The sequence below is a fragment of the Mastacembelus armatus genome, chromosome 13 (genome assembly GCF_900324485.2).
Source record: "Mastacembelus armatus chromosome 13, fMasArm1.2, whole genome shotgun sequence".
Lineage (NCBI taxonomy): Eukaryota > Metazoa > Chordata > Actinopteri > Synbranchiformes > Mastacembelidae > Mastacembelus > Mastacembelus armatus.
This window is the reverse complement of record NC_046645.1, coordinates 23,063,557-23,075,761: the sequence shown is the minus strand read 5'-3', so window position 1 is coordinate 23,075,761 and position 12,205 is coordinate 23,063,557. Positions and strand designations below refer to the sequence as shown.

Below are 12,205 nucleotides of genomic sequence, written 5' to 3'. Positions count from 1 at the left end.
GTAAAAATTATGAAACATAATTTCAGAATAAAAAGTTTAGTCCAAGAGTGTCTTCACAACAATCAGCTGAAAGAGGCTAAATTCTCACAGTGTTTTTTTTTTTTTAACAAATTAAAATATCTGCTGCCAGTCATTCCCTGTCAAAAATACCTTAACAGGAAAGCTAAGAAAGTCTTTGCCAACACTGAGACTCGCTAAATGAAGAGTTGGACAAGTTGGAATTAAACATTTTTGATGGTGTCAGGTGAGTCTGCACTGAATTTCACCACGTTATTCCTTACCACAATCTTCTTGCACAGCCTATAACAAATACAAAAAGATTTCAATCAGCTTCTGTGTGGTTCACTGAACAACATCCTGTACTGATGTTAAATAAACACTATGTTACAGACACGCCCGTGGAAATATTTTTGTTTGTGACACATACAAAGAACAAGTAATACAGAATATGAGATTATAATGACACTTTGAGTAAAAAAAAAAAAAAAAAAAAGTCAATAGCAAGCACAAATGTCTCACCTGGTGTAGCTTAAGTGATAACACAATAATGTACTATAAGTACTAAAATTTCCATCCATCCAGTTCAGCTCCACACACAAGTGAAATTATGTGATAAATCTGAAGCAGACAGTCACAAAAATCACCATATCAATGATGGGTCACAATCCTGCTACGACATAAAGGACACTGACCTGTAAATAAAACCACAGATGAGCCTCAATCTTCTAAAGTGTGTATTCCACATTCAGTCGTTATCATTATCATGCACAACAATAAAGTTCTTGTGGAAGACATGGAAACCAAAATAATATCAAACCATCATCAAAAGCACCGATGTTATCTTAGGTCATTAATATATAATTTGATCTGTACAACTGTTTTGCATTTTAATGTCTAAATATCTTGTTTTTTGCCAAAGTCCAGTGGTGTGTTTACTTCATGAAACCCTCTTTCAGGCTGCAGATGATTAGCAAAGGAGTGGAAAATAAAATGTTGACAGTTGCTCAATTAAAAGCTTAATTATCCAGACAAAATAATTAGATTCATTAACAAACTGTTCAAAGTGCAGATACGAGTGAGTAGGAAGGTGTATGTGTGACAACGGGTGAATCATTATCCCATCACTTCAGCTGGTGAGGATATGACACTTTGCCTGACATTAGTGGAAAAGAGAAAATCTCTCAGCTAAAGCAGAAAGTGAACGGTTTCCCTGGTTCACAGAGGCCAAACCAGAACATGTTAAGGAGGTTAGGAAGAGTTACCCAGGGTCTGCTAGTGTCACAGTCCTACTGAGTGAATCCTGAATGTTCTGAAAACCTTGTCTGGGGAAATAATTGCAAACTTCTACAAATGCCAGATGGAGAAAAATGCAATTTGCAAAACACTGTCAAATGCTTTGATAACTGTGGATTTTTAATAAGGGTTACACATAACCCTTCCAGCTAAATTGTTTCGGCACTGTGCTGCTGTTATATGCTAGTCTTGATTCATGTTTGATGGAAAAGGCTGGGTATCCAAACTGACTCAGACTTTGTTGTAGAGCATTGGTCAGTCATAAAGCTATAAAGCTACAACAGCCTCAAACATTTGCTTCTTAGGGTTTCGTGTTTGCTTGGATCTTCATGAACAATGAGGTTCCTACAGATATGAAACTGAAGAAAAACAATTACTGCTTGCTTTAAATCTCGTCTGCACTGTGGCCAAATGAATAATTCTTCGGGATGTGTTTATTGGCTTCATATTCTTTAAAGGCAGAGCATTAAATTGAGCTGTGGTGACTGAATGTACTAACATAAAATTCAAGAAAGATTTAAAGAGGACGTTAACCTGATATTGACTTTGAATGAAGTTATGCTTTGCAGTATTACTGTAACAGAGATGGTGTTACTTAGCGGAGCTGAAGGTTAAAAAGCAAAACTAGTGACAAAAACAGCAGCTGCTCAAAACTGGTTCATCCTTTCCACCAGACAAAGACTTCTACTGTGCATGTGCTCCAGACCAGTGGAGTCCCACAAGGCTCCTTGTTAGTTATTTTCTGCATATGTGTTTGTTAGTAGGCTAATAAAATATAACACTCATATACCTGTACATAGACCCCAGTCATGTAAGAAAACTGAGAGAACTAATGATTTTACGTTTCTTAAAGCAATCTCCAATCAAAATGTTTTACATAATAGAGCCTAGACATGTTAATGGGAAGTCCAGTGTAGTTCCTGCATTTTAAACAAAATGAACCAGTAGCATGAGTTGTCAGGGTTTATGGTTTATTCAGTGTTTGTAGGACTGTTGGGTAGTAATGTTATTTTTCTTCATGTATACTTGCATTGCTGTGATAACCTCCATGCTTTTGCTGTCACACAAACATTACACTGCATGATTGTTCTTGCTCAACCGACGTAACATTTTATTAAACTGTTTTGTTGCTGAGCTTTTTTCTTTTAAAACCCTATTGCCAGAAAACAAATGCTGGGTACTGCTCTCTTTCACTATCCTTTAGCTTCAAAAACAAGTAAGATGACTAAACAAAATATGCAGAAAGAGGCTGAGTCATACAGCAGAGTCATATTAACATACTAAACTAATACCTCCAGCAACTAACTTGTGAGATGTGTGGAGAAATAATCATGACATCCCAGTTCGCAGTACATCTAAATATCAGATGAGGTGTCTGCTGCTGGTTCCTGCTTGGTTTTGTGGCTTTGCCGAAGACCAGAAGTAACAAACCCCAAGCCAGCCATCTCACAATCACCAGTCCTGCTTGGAGCGATTGAAAAAAAAAAAAAGTTCTCCTGCTGCACCAGCCAAGGTCATTGCAGCAGCCAAATGGGGCTGGCAGCACATTCGCTCATACCTCCAAAGACTCGTGTCCTCAGGCTGTAAACCACAAGCTCCTGCCCCTGAGAAAAAGCCAGGGTCAAGCTGATGATTACATCAAGAGGACAGGCTTGCCAAGTGTTACTATCAGTGCCAAATGTCCCATTCTTTCCCTCACACCTGCTCAATTTGTCATCATTCCCATTCATGCTCTGTCAGTCTTTCTATTGTCTGCACATTCATCACTTTGTCTCCTCACTCAAATATTTCACTTCCACCCTGAAACTTTCTCTTGTTTGTTGCCACCAAATCCTCTGTCGCTCCAGTTCTCTTCAGATTCTTTTGGTCGTCCAAAGGCACATCTGTCTGGGCCATGTATTATCATCATCAGTCACACTATCACTCAGAGGACATCAGATACATTTCTGTTGCACTGCCCTTCAAAACAGCACAGAAAAGGTGCAGGTACTTATCATAAAATCCTCTAAAGACAGAGCTTATTGGACCACAGCTCATCAGCATTACATGCACCTTTAATCAAAATGTGGAAAATATGAGGCCTTTTACTGCCATAATTCAAGTAATTAACCACTGATACTTTATTTTTTACTACAGGTTTTGTCATTAAGAGGAAATACACGAGTTTGAATGAAGTGTATCCCTGACCAGTTTTGTTACTGCAGCAGCCCAAGGTCGGCTTGTTTAAACCACACCCAAATATAATGGCTTTGATTTAACAAAAGCTTTCCAGAATTAATGTCCTTTGGTTTCCAGACAAAAAAAAAACTGAATGCAGAAGAATGAAAATGACTATCATCATTCTTTATCTGCACTACTTTGCAGCAATTATCAGACATTTAGCAGCTATTTCATCATATCCAGTTCAGTCCATTGGCAAAGTTTACAGAACTTCTGTGTTCAGGAGGATTAAGTTTTACCTGCCAGAAGATCGTGTCTATTGTGCTACCCAGGAAGCCTTCTCTCGTTTCAGAAGACAGGAGCTTGGGTCCCAGGATGGTCATGAACTCTTCAAAGTCAACCTGTCCGTCACCTGACATGGGGGGGAAAAAAAGGACCCATTACTGATGACTGATAAGTAATGCTACTGGCATTGTTTATTCCATAACCCATATGATAACTTGATGAATGTGTGTGTTTCTTCTATAAACTAATGGGCCTGGAGTATAAGTTCTGCTCTCCTGTTTTGCTGTATAGTTTCAATTTTACCATCAAACAAACTAAAAATCATTCAGACAGCCAGAACACAGTCTCACTGGTATCCTTTCATTGGTGTGGAATGTGAGGCGATGCAGAGCGAATGACAAATGATGTTCCTGTCCTGAACAACTATGGCTGATGTGCCCCTGAGCAGAGCAGCACTCAGTGTATAATTGTGTGCAAGTGAAGCCAGGTGTTAAGGGAAAAGAAGGAGACAGCAATGAACTCTCTTGGATTAAATATGAAGGACAGACATAAATGAATGATTTCTGGAGTTTTATTTGTAGAACCATCCAGTGTTGAGCTTGAAGAGAAATATGGATGCTGTCTATGTCTTCTTAAAGCCAGAATGTTTCAGATCACACTTCAATACATTGTTTGCTGCTGAGAAAAGAGAAAACTGTGAGCTCTGACAATCTCTATAATATCAGCTGAACAAAATTTGCAGCTACTGCATCACTCAAAACATGGAGTTCCTGCAGTGCAGGTTGATTCCAACTCCACTGATCTGGGAGCCTGCTGATAGCTGCCGAAGCCACTGGCAAAACAAAGCATCACACTTCTGCAGACAAGAACAACACAAACTAACATATCAGGGATTCATAGTGATGTGGCTGAATGTCTTTGAATCGTATTCTCGTTTGCGCTTTGGGTGAATAGTTGTCATAATCCCAGTGAGGTTTGCTTCCCTCCCCCTGCAGAACGCATCGCATTTTATATTGAGCTGAGCCAAACCGACACAGAAAGCTCTAGCTGCACATTACAGGCTAAGGAAAGTGTGAAAAATTAGATGGGTGAAAAATTCAGTAAAGTTAATAAATTTGATAGACTGACAGGACACTGACTTCAACATAATTCAAATTTCAGGCTGTGACAATTGGCTGAAATGAATGAAATCCAGGAACTCCAGAGCAAATACAATGAATTCTTTGGCACCTTTCATTCCTTCAAAACCTACAGTAGTTTCTTCAGTCTTCTTTTTGTCGTCTCATATTTCTCATGCCCCACTTGTAAATCTCCAGATGTATCTGCAGATGAGGCCAGGACCTTGTCAGTGGAAAGCTGAAGAAGCAGCATTACTCAATCTGTCTTTATCTACAGTACCTCTGTTCCTGTGCTGACTGCTGGGGCATGCTGGCATTGTACAGTAATTTGATGCCATTACCTTGTGTACATGCATTTTCATTAGGGCAATGACAGGGTTACAGGCCAAGATGTCAGGAGAGGAGGATGGATGGGACAGCTGAACTTGGTGAACAGGTTCAAGGTAAGACAGGATGTACTGTAAACATGGTAGTTGTGCATATAAAAAGACAAGACTACAATCCACAGGTTGTTTAATGTCGCACTGGGTGATTTTTATGTCTCCACTGAAAATTACTGAATGCAACGTAAAAGGGGTTTTAAAGAAGTTCTGCCTCACTGCTTTCATCAACACAGTATCAGCTACAGGGAGCTGTTTTTGGTAAACCACTCCTAACAGAACTACAAGCTACCTGCTCTGCATGACAAAGTCACTGACCACCTGTGAAAGAAAGTCAAACATGGACCAGCTAGCTGCCAGATATTCTCTTTAGGACCAAACCAGGACTAGAAGAAGAGGAATTTCAGGGTTTCAGATCGGCTGGATCTTGACTGCTCTACATCTGCAGGATGCTGATGAAAGTAACCAATTTAGTGGTGCATAAAGTATTTAATAAACCTACTTTCCTTTTCCTAATACATCATGTTCACAATTTGTCTTTTACTTTAATGAGGCACAACATTATGCACAAAGTCACAGGCTCATTTGCATTGTATCATAGTCAAAGACCTCTGGCGTTTATGTTCCAGTGTTATATCACAGCTAAGCATCCCGTTTCAGCTGAATACAGAATCACGGATTACTTAAGAGAGATGCAAAATCCAATACTTCTGGTTTAAACTAAACTAACCTGATTAAACTCAGCAGAAAATAAATCCAGACAGGTCCAAACTTAAAGATTATGAAGAGAGACACCATATCAAGGTCATTAAAACCAGAAGAAAATGTTTTTTAAAAAAAGTGAAATCATGTAGGGATCTGCACTGAACAACCTCTCCATGAAGGGCATACAGACCTCAATAATATTCACAAGGATTGGCTTCAGGCACAAATGAGGAAAGCAGATAATCTGGGCATTAGGATCTTTCAGAGATCACCTGGGCTTTGCCACTAGGCTTAGAATCGATGGCTGTGAATGAGGATCAGTCCTCACAGCTGCCCACTCTGACCAAGATACAATCACCATCATTTATTCTCATTCATCCACCAGTGCCCCTCCTCTCCTCCATGTCCCTTTGATAACAAGCTCCTCATTATTGTCAACGCACATGCATGAGAAAGCTGTTTCATGAACTACTTTGTAAATGCAAAACAACAGCTGGCCAGATGTTTAACACTACATATTTGCCTATTTATCTGTAAATTGTGACGAGCTGTTAAATTAACAAATTTCTTCCAACCAGTGTGTGTTGGAACTGGTTATAGCCATTGCTTTGCTATTCACATAAGCAAAGGAATAAATGAGTGAATGAATCTGGGCTTTCTCCAGTGAGAACAACTCCAAAGAGAACAACTCAGATTCAACACAGAGACAAAAAAATGATGAGAGCCAAGTGAATAAATAAATGAACAGCATTACACTTCACAGACTGTCTGAGACAAAAGCTGCTGTGACCATCGTCCATTCTGAGAGAAACCTCATCTGCTTCTTCAAGCAGCAACAGACGATGGGACAAACCCAGCTGTGAGGCACAGGAACAGCTAAGGTCTCTGGAGATTCTGAAGCGGATGAGTCGGAAGAGAAATAAAGCAGTCCAACTTCTTAAAATATTCAGCCTTGAACATTTACAATATTTCTAACTCCACAGTGAAACTGAAAAGCACTTATCAAAGGCTATGTTAGCTGCAGGAAGAATTTGAATATTTTCCCAGTGATCTGTCATTTGCATATTGCATATTTCCTCTCCCTGCTTTATACAATTTTAAGAATCTACCCTTTATAAAATGTCAATCAGAGTAAATGCAGACAGCTTTGCTTGCAACCTGCCTTGGTAGACATGCAAGAAGACGGATTGCTTGTGTTTGTGTTTTCCTGCTGCTGACTGTTCCCATCAAGGACAAAAGGTTAAAAGGTCACAGGTGAGGACCATGCTGCAGAAATAAACTCAGAGATCACTTATTTGACAACAGGAACCACACCCACCCTGGATGTACTGTTTATCACAGCATCCCCCTACAGATTCACCTCCTGCAGCGAACACATTGATGGTGTTTGATTTAGCGTTTGCTTGACAACCACAGCAAAATCCTACCTTGTTCTGCAGTAACTATACATGTCAGTATGCAAACATTTTATTAATTCCATATTTTCTCATTGATTGTTGTCTCTTGGCTTAATTTTCACTTTGTCAAGTGGTTGAGACTGAAATGGGTACACACTCAAGCATGCATGAATAAATGTTTTATGCATGACACCAAATCACAGAAAAACACTGGTGTTAAGAGCAAATCAAAGTCGACTGCCAATAAGAGCATTTACCTCAAGATTGTTTTCTTTTTTTCATATCTGTGCAAATTCATCTCTGGAAACATTTCTACACCTGTGTGCATATGTGTCTATGTATGTGTATATATATCTTACAAGTGTGGACACTTTTTACTCTGATTACATTCTTGTGTGGACATTTTGGGGTTTTAGCTGGTCCTCACAACTTCAAATGGTTTATTTTGTGTGTGTGTGTGTGTGTGTGTGTGTGTGTGTGTGTGTGTGCATGTGTGTGTCTCACCATCCATGTCTAGTCTCTGCATGATGATGGCCAGCTCCACCTCACTGGGCATGTACCCCAGAGAGCGCATGGCCATACCCAGTTCCTGTTTGGAAATGAACCCGTTTCCGTCACGATCCAGCACCTTAAACGCCTCCCGGATCTCTGCCAAGACAAACAGGAAATCATTTCAGCATCTAAAATCAATGCCCCGCCCCTCCTGCTTTTCAAATTACACCAACATTTATTCACACTGTCCTCTGTGGTTTTGGGATTTCTTGCTTTGGCATTGATACACTTTTTACAAATTTGGCTTCATCTTGCATTTAATGAAGTCACTTGGCATTTCACCCTTCACCCTTATTCATCATCATCATCATTCACACACATCTATTTCCCTCCCCTTCTTTGCTCTCTTCCCATCTGACCCAGCTTTGTAACCAATGTAACCAATAAAGTGTGTTACTTTTTTTGTTGTCCCCCCCTATTTTACAGTATATTTTCAAATCTTATAGTCTGTGCATAGAGCTAACATGTGAGAACTGTGGTGTGGTTTGTTTAAGGGCATCTACTCTGTTGCCGGGGTTAAGCCTGTGACCTTCACAATATTGGACTTTTTCAAGGTTTTTCTGGGTAGAAATTCACATCCCTCCACCGGTACTCTTCTCTGCATAACTATTCCTGTTCAGCAGGATAAAACATCTTTGTCATGAAGTTAGGTGCTTGAGTGAGGAGAAGGCGCAGGACCCAATTGCAGGACAGTGTCTTTATTCCTCCTGGATCCACCAGGTTTGGACACACACACACACACAGTTGTCGAGGCACTCTCCCACTCTACCTCAAAATACCTTGGCACTTGCTGGCCAACCCTAATTGCCACTCCGCGTATAAACAAATTTAACTCCGCCACACGGCATACAAACAAATTCTCATGGACATTAGCCAACATAGGCACCATGTCAACTAATGCTCCAACACTGAACAAAGGAAAACAGGGTGTACAGTGGGGCAAAAAAGTATTTAGTCAGCCACCAATTGTGCAAGTTCTCCCACTTAAAAAGATGAGAGAGGCCTGTAATTTTCATCATAGGTATACCTCAACTATGAGAGACTGAATGAGAAGAAAAATCCAGAAAATCACATTGTCTGATTTTTAAAAAATTTGTGTTGTGCAGGTGTGTCCTGCAGGTTGTGGACAGGTGTCTTTTATACTGATAACGAGTTCAAAAAGGTGCCATTAATACAGGTAACGAGTGGAGGACAGAGGAGCCTCTTACAGAAGTTTGTAGGTGACCAAATACTTATTTTCCACCATAATTTGCAAATAAATTCTTTAAAAATCAGACTGTGATTCTCTGGATTTTTCTTCTCATTTAGTCTCTCATAGTTGAGGTATACCTATGATGAAAATTACAGGCCTCTCTCATCTTTTTCAGTGGGAGAACTTGCACAATTGGTGGCTGACTAAATACTTCTTTGCCCCACTGTATATATACACTAAGAACACAAGACTGATTAAACACAGGTGAAACTCATTCCCATTATCAAACACAAAGCCACCTAAGACGAACATAGGCGCTATACAGGAAATAAACCAAAATAAATGTCAAAAACTGGAAACTGAAAACTCACCCCATGACATTCTTGTGATGCATAGGTTGTTATAGAAGGTAGGTAGTGTTATCAGCAACAATAGTGAGGGCTAAGACCCCTAAGGACGAAATCCTAGAACCGATCTTCCATCATTCACCTTGCAACCCTTCAGAGACTCATCTACACTGCAAATACTGTATGCCTTTCCTTGAAGAAGCTTTGGCGGTACTGTGGAAATAAAGATGATGCATGGCCCCACATGTACAGTTCCTCTCCGATTTTCCATATTTTCACTTTTCTAGTGACACGTACTTATGAAAAATAATGCAGCTGGATGAAAGCTAAACTACAGGAACATAATAAAATGCCTTATAGCCTCACAACAAGAAAAATAGCTGTTTGATTAAGCACACACATAATATTCAGTTTCTGTTCACACTCAGAACAGTGTTTATTCAAAGCTCTGGTTATTTTTGAGAATGTAGCTTGTTAACATAACTTATATAGTTTGTTATGCGACACTAGAAACACAGAGCTGCAGGTGGACTATATTGGCGACCACTGATGGCCTGAACTGAAGTGTTTTGAATATGTCATAAAGGCCTTTATGCCTGTTTTCTGCTCACAGCATTACAGAGTTTTACAGTACTGGTGACTCATGCACCAACAATTCATGAACAGAAAACTGTAATCATATTTAGAAAAGGCACAAACACACAAAACGTTAATTTTCTTATCAATTACTCAAAGAGAGGGAGTTTCAGACTGGATAAGAACATCATGCTACCAACACATTGGTCACAAATAAAGAATTAACAAAAAAAAAAACTCTTTCCAGTGAGCAAGTGCTTAAAAATCATCATTTTAGCACTGATCTACATTCCTTTGTTGTTTTACCCACAGTGTGTACACGTTGAGGTGTTGAAGCTACATTTCACTGAACTGACTCACCCACAGCAGACACAAGAATGCCTCACTCGTACACAGTCAGCAGCTGGTTCACTGGCTACCCAACCCAACGTGTGATTACATCATCAGTGGAGGGAGTCAGCAGGCTTCAGTTTGCTTTAATAAATGCATTTTTCATTAGCGTGCCTACGGAGAGTGCATGGCAAGAGAAGAGAGAGAGACTGACAGGCATCTGGTGTTTTTAAATAGAGGTGGAATGTCACTTCTCTGAAGAACACTATGACTGCATGACATGCATGAGCACACTGTTGAGCACTGAATAATTTCAGCCTGGACCGTGGAATAGATGGTTTAATTCCATCCCTCTCAGAGGCAGGGTTTTCAAGGGGAACACAGAATTGGGGACATACACCAATATAATCTGTGCAGGTTTTAGGTCCAACAGCAACAAAGCCGGGTGCATCCAAGAGTCAAAGTTTAATTCGAAAATCAAATGTATTTTTTCGACAGATTTGTTGTAGTGCTACATTAAAACAATACAGTACAAGACCATAGAAATTAGTTTCCTTTTTTGTCCCAGAAAACAAAAGTAACAGCATTTCTGATCGCCTGAAACAAGAAAACGCCAAACTAAAACCAAAAACACAGTCTGGGAAATTAGCCCATTAATCATTTCATTATCTGTTGCCATTCTAAACCAGTCCACTGGCATATGATGTGGAACAACAAAACATAATGGAGCATAAATTATGAATGGTCTCATTAAACGGAGAACAGTGTTAAGTACCTTCGGTAGACAGTCAGAGGTCACTGTCTCTGACCTGAATCAAAACAGCATGTTATTGTTTCAGCAAACAGCTGGTCCAGAGCAAATAAAGACCCATCATCATTTGGAACAATGCACAGTCTGTTACAGATAATACTATCCAGGATGCACACACTGAAATACTAACAAACACACGAAAAGGCAGATTCTTTTCACTGCATTGAAATCTCATGAATAAATCTATCATGCCTGTATCAACTACTTTTGTGCATCCATAGCATATTCAAACAGAATAACAACACAGAGACTTGGTTTATACATTCAAATGACTCAGTCCATTTCATGCACAAATCTATCAAGACTCATGGCACATGGGAAATTTTGAGCTGCTTTCCAACCTAAAATCTGACAGTTGTTTTAGAAATATTTTAACCAAAGAAACAGAAATAATAAAAGATGTCACAGGAAACTCAAACTTAACAGAATCCTAAAACGCTGAAGTTAAATTTTCTATGTAGATTGTGTCTTGTGTTGTTACATGTCAGTGACACATACACAATTATGCTTGAATGACTGGTTCCTGTTTACCTGAATTATGTAATCTGCTCACTCTCTTAGACCTTTCAGATACAGCTCTGATTCTTGCTGTCAACAGAGACACGTCTGCCATGTGCCAGTTCAGCACTAGAACTTTAATAACGCAAAGTGTGACATAACTGCAAGAAAAAAAGAGGTCACATACTGTCCAGCAGCGTAAGCTGCACCCAAATGTACTTTTCTCTGAATACGTAGATGATCTTAAATCACAAGCATAACACCAACGTGATCTACAGCCAGATCTACAGACATCTACAGCCTTCCACATTAACGCACAGTTTGACTTTGAAACGATATAATGAGGCACTGTTTTATACAAGTATTGAAGAAATTTGTTAGATTCATATGAATATTGATAAGGGTGACAGTTATTTTACAATGAATCAAATTGCTTATAAACTTCCAAAAAGCATTAAAGAAATTGAGAGCAGTAAGAAGCTGGATCTGAAGTTTAGCTTGAAAATGACTTGAAATATTAGAAAATTTCTCAAAATAGCTGTTTATTAACTCTGTTGATTA

General features: G+C 39.3%; 1 protein-coding gene across 1 annotated transcript in view; it reads right to left on the bottom strand.

Annotated features, from left to right (window-relative positions):
* Positions 1 to 12,205, bottom strand: part of LOC113124826 (calcium-binding protein 8) — a 43,813-nt gene that overhangs the window by 20,835 nt on the left and 10,773 nt on the right. The window contains exons 3-4 of the mRNA XM_026297954.1: positions 7,843 to 7,986; positions 3,753 to 3,865 (exon numbers count right to left, since the gene is read on the bottom strand). Coding sequence (XP_026153739.1) covers positions 3,753 to 3,865; positions 7,843 to 7,986 — 257 coding nt within the window. The remainder of the gene's footprint in view (positions 1 to 3,752; positions 3,866 to 7,842; positions 7,987 to 12,205) is intronic.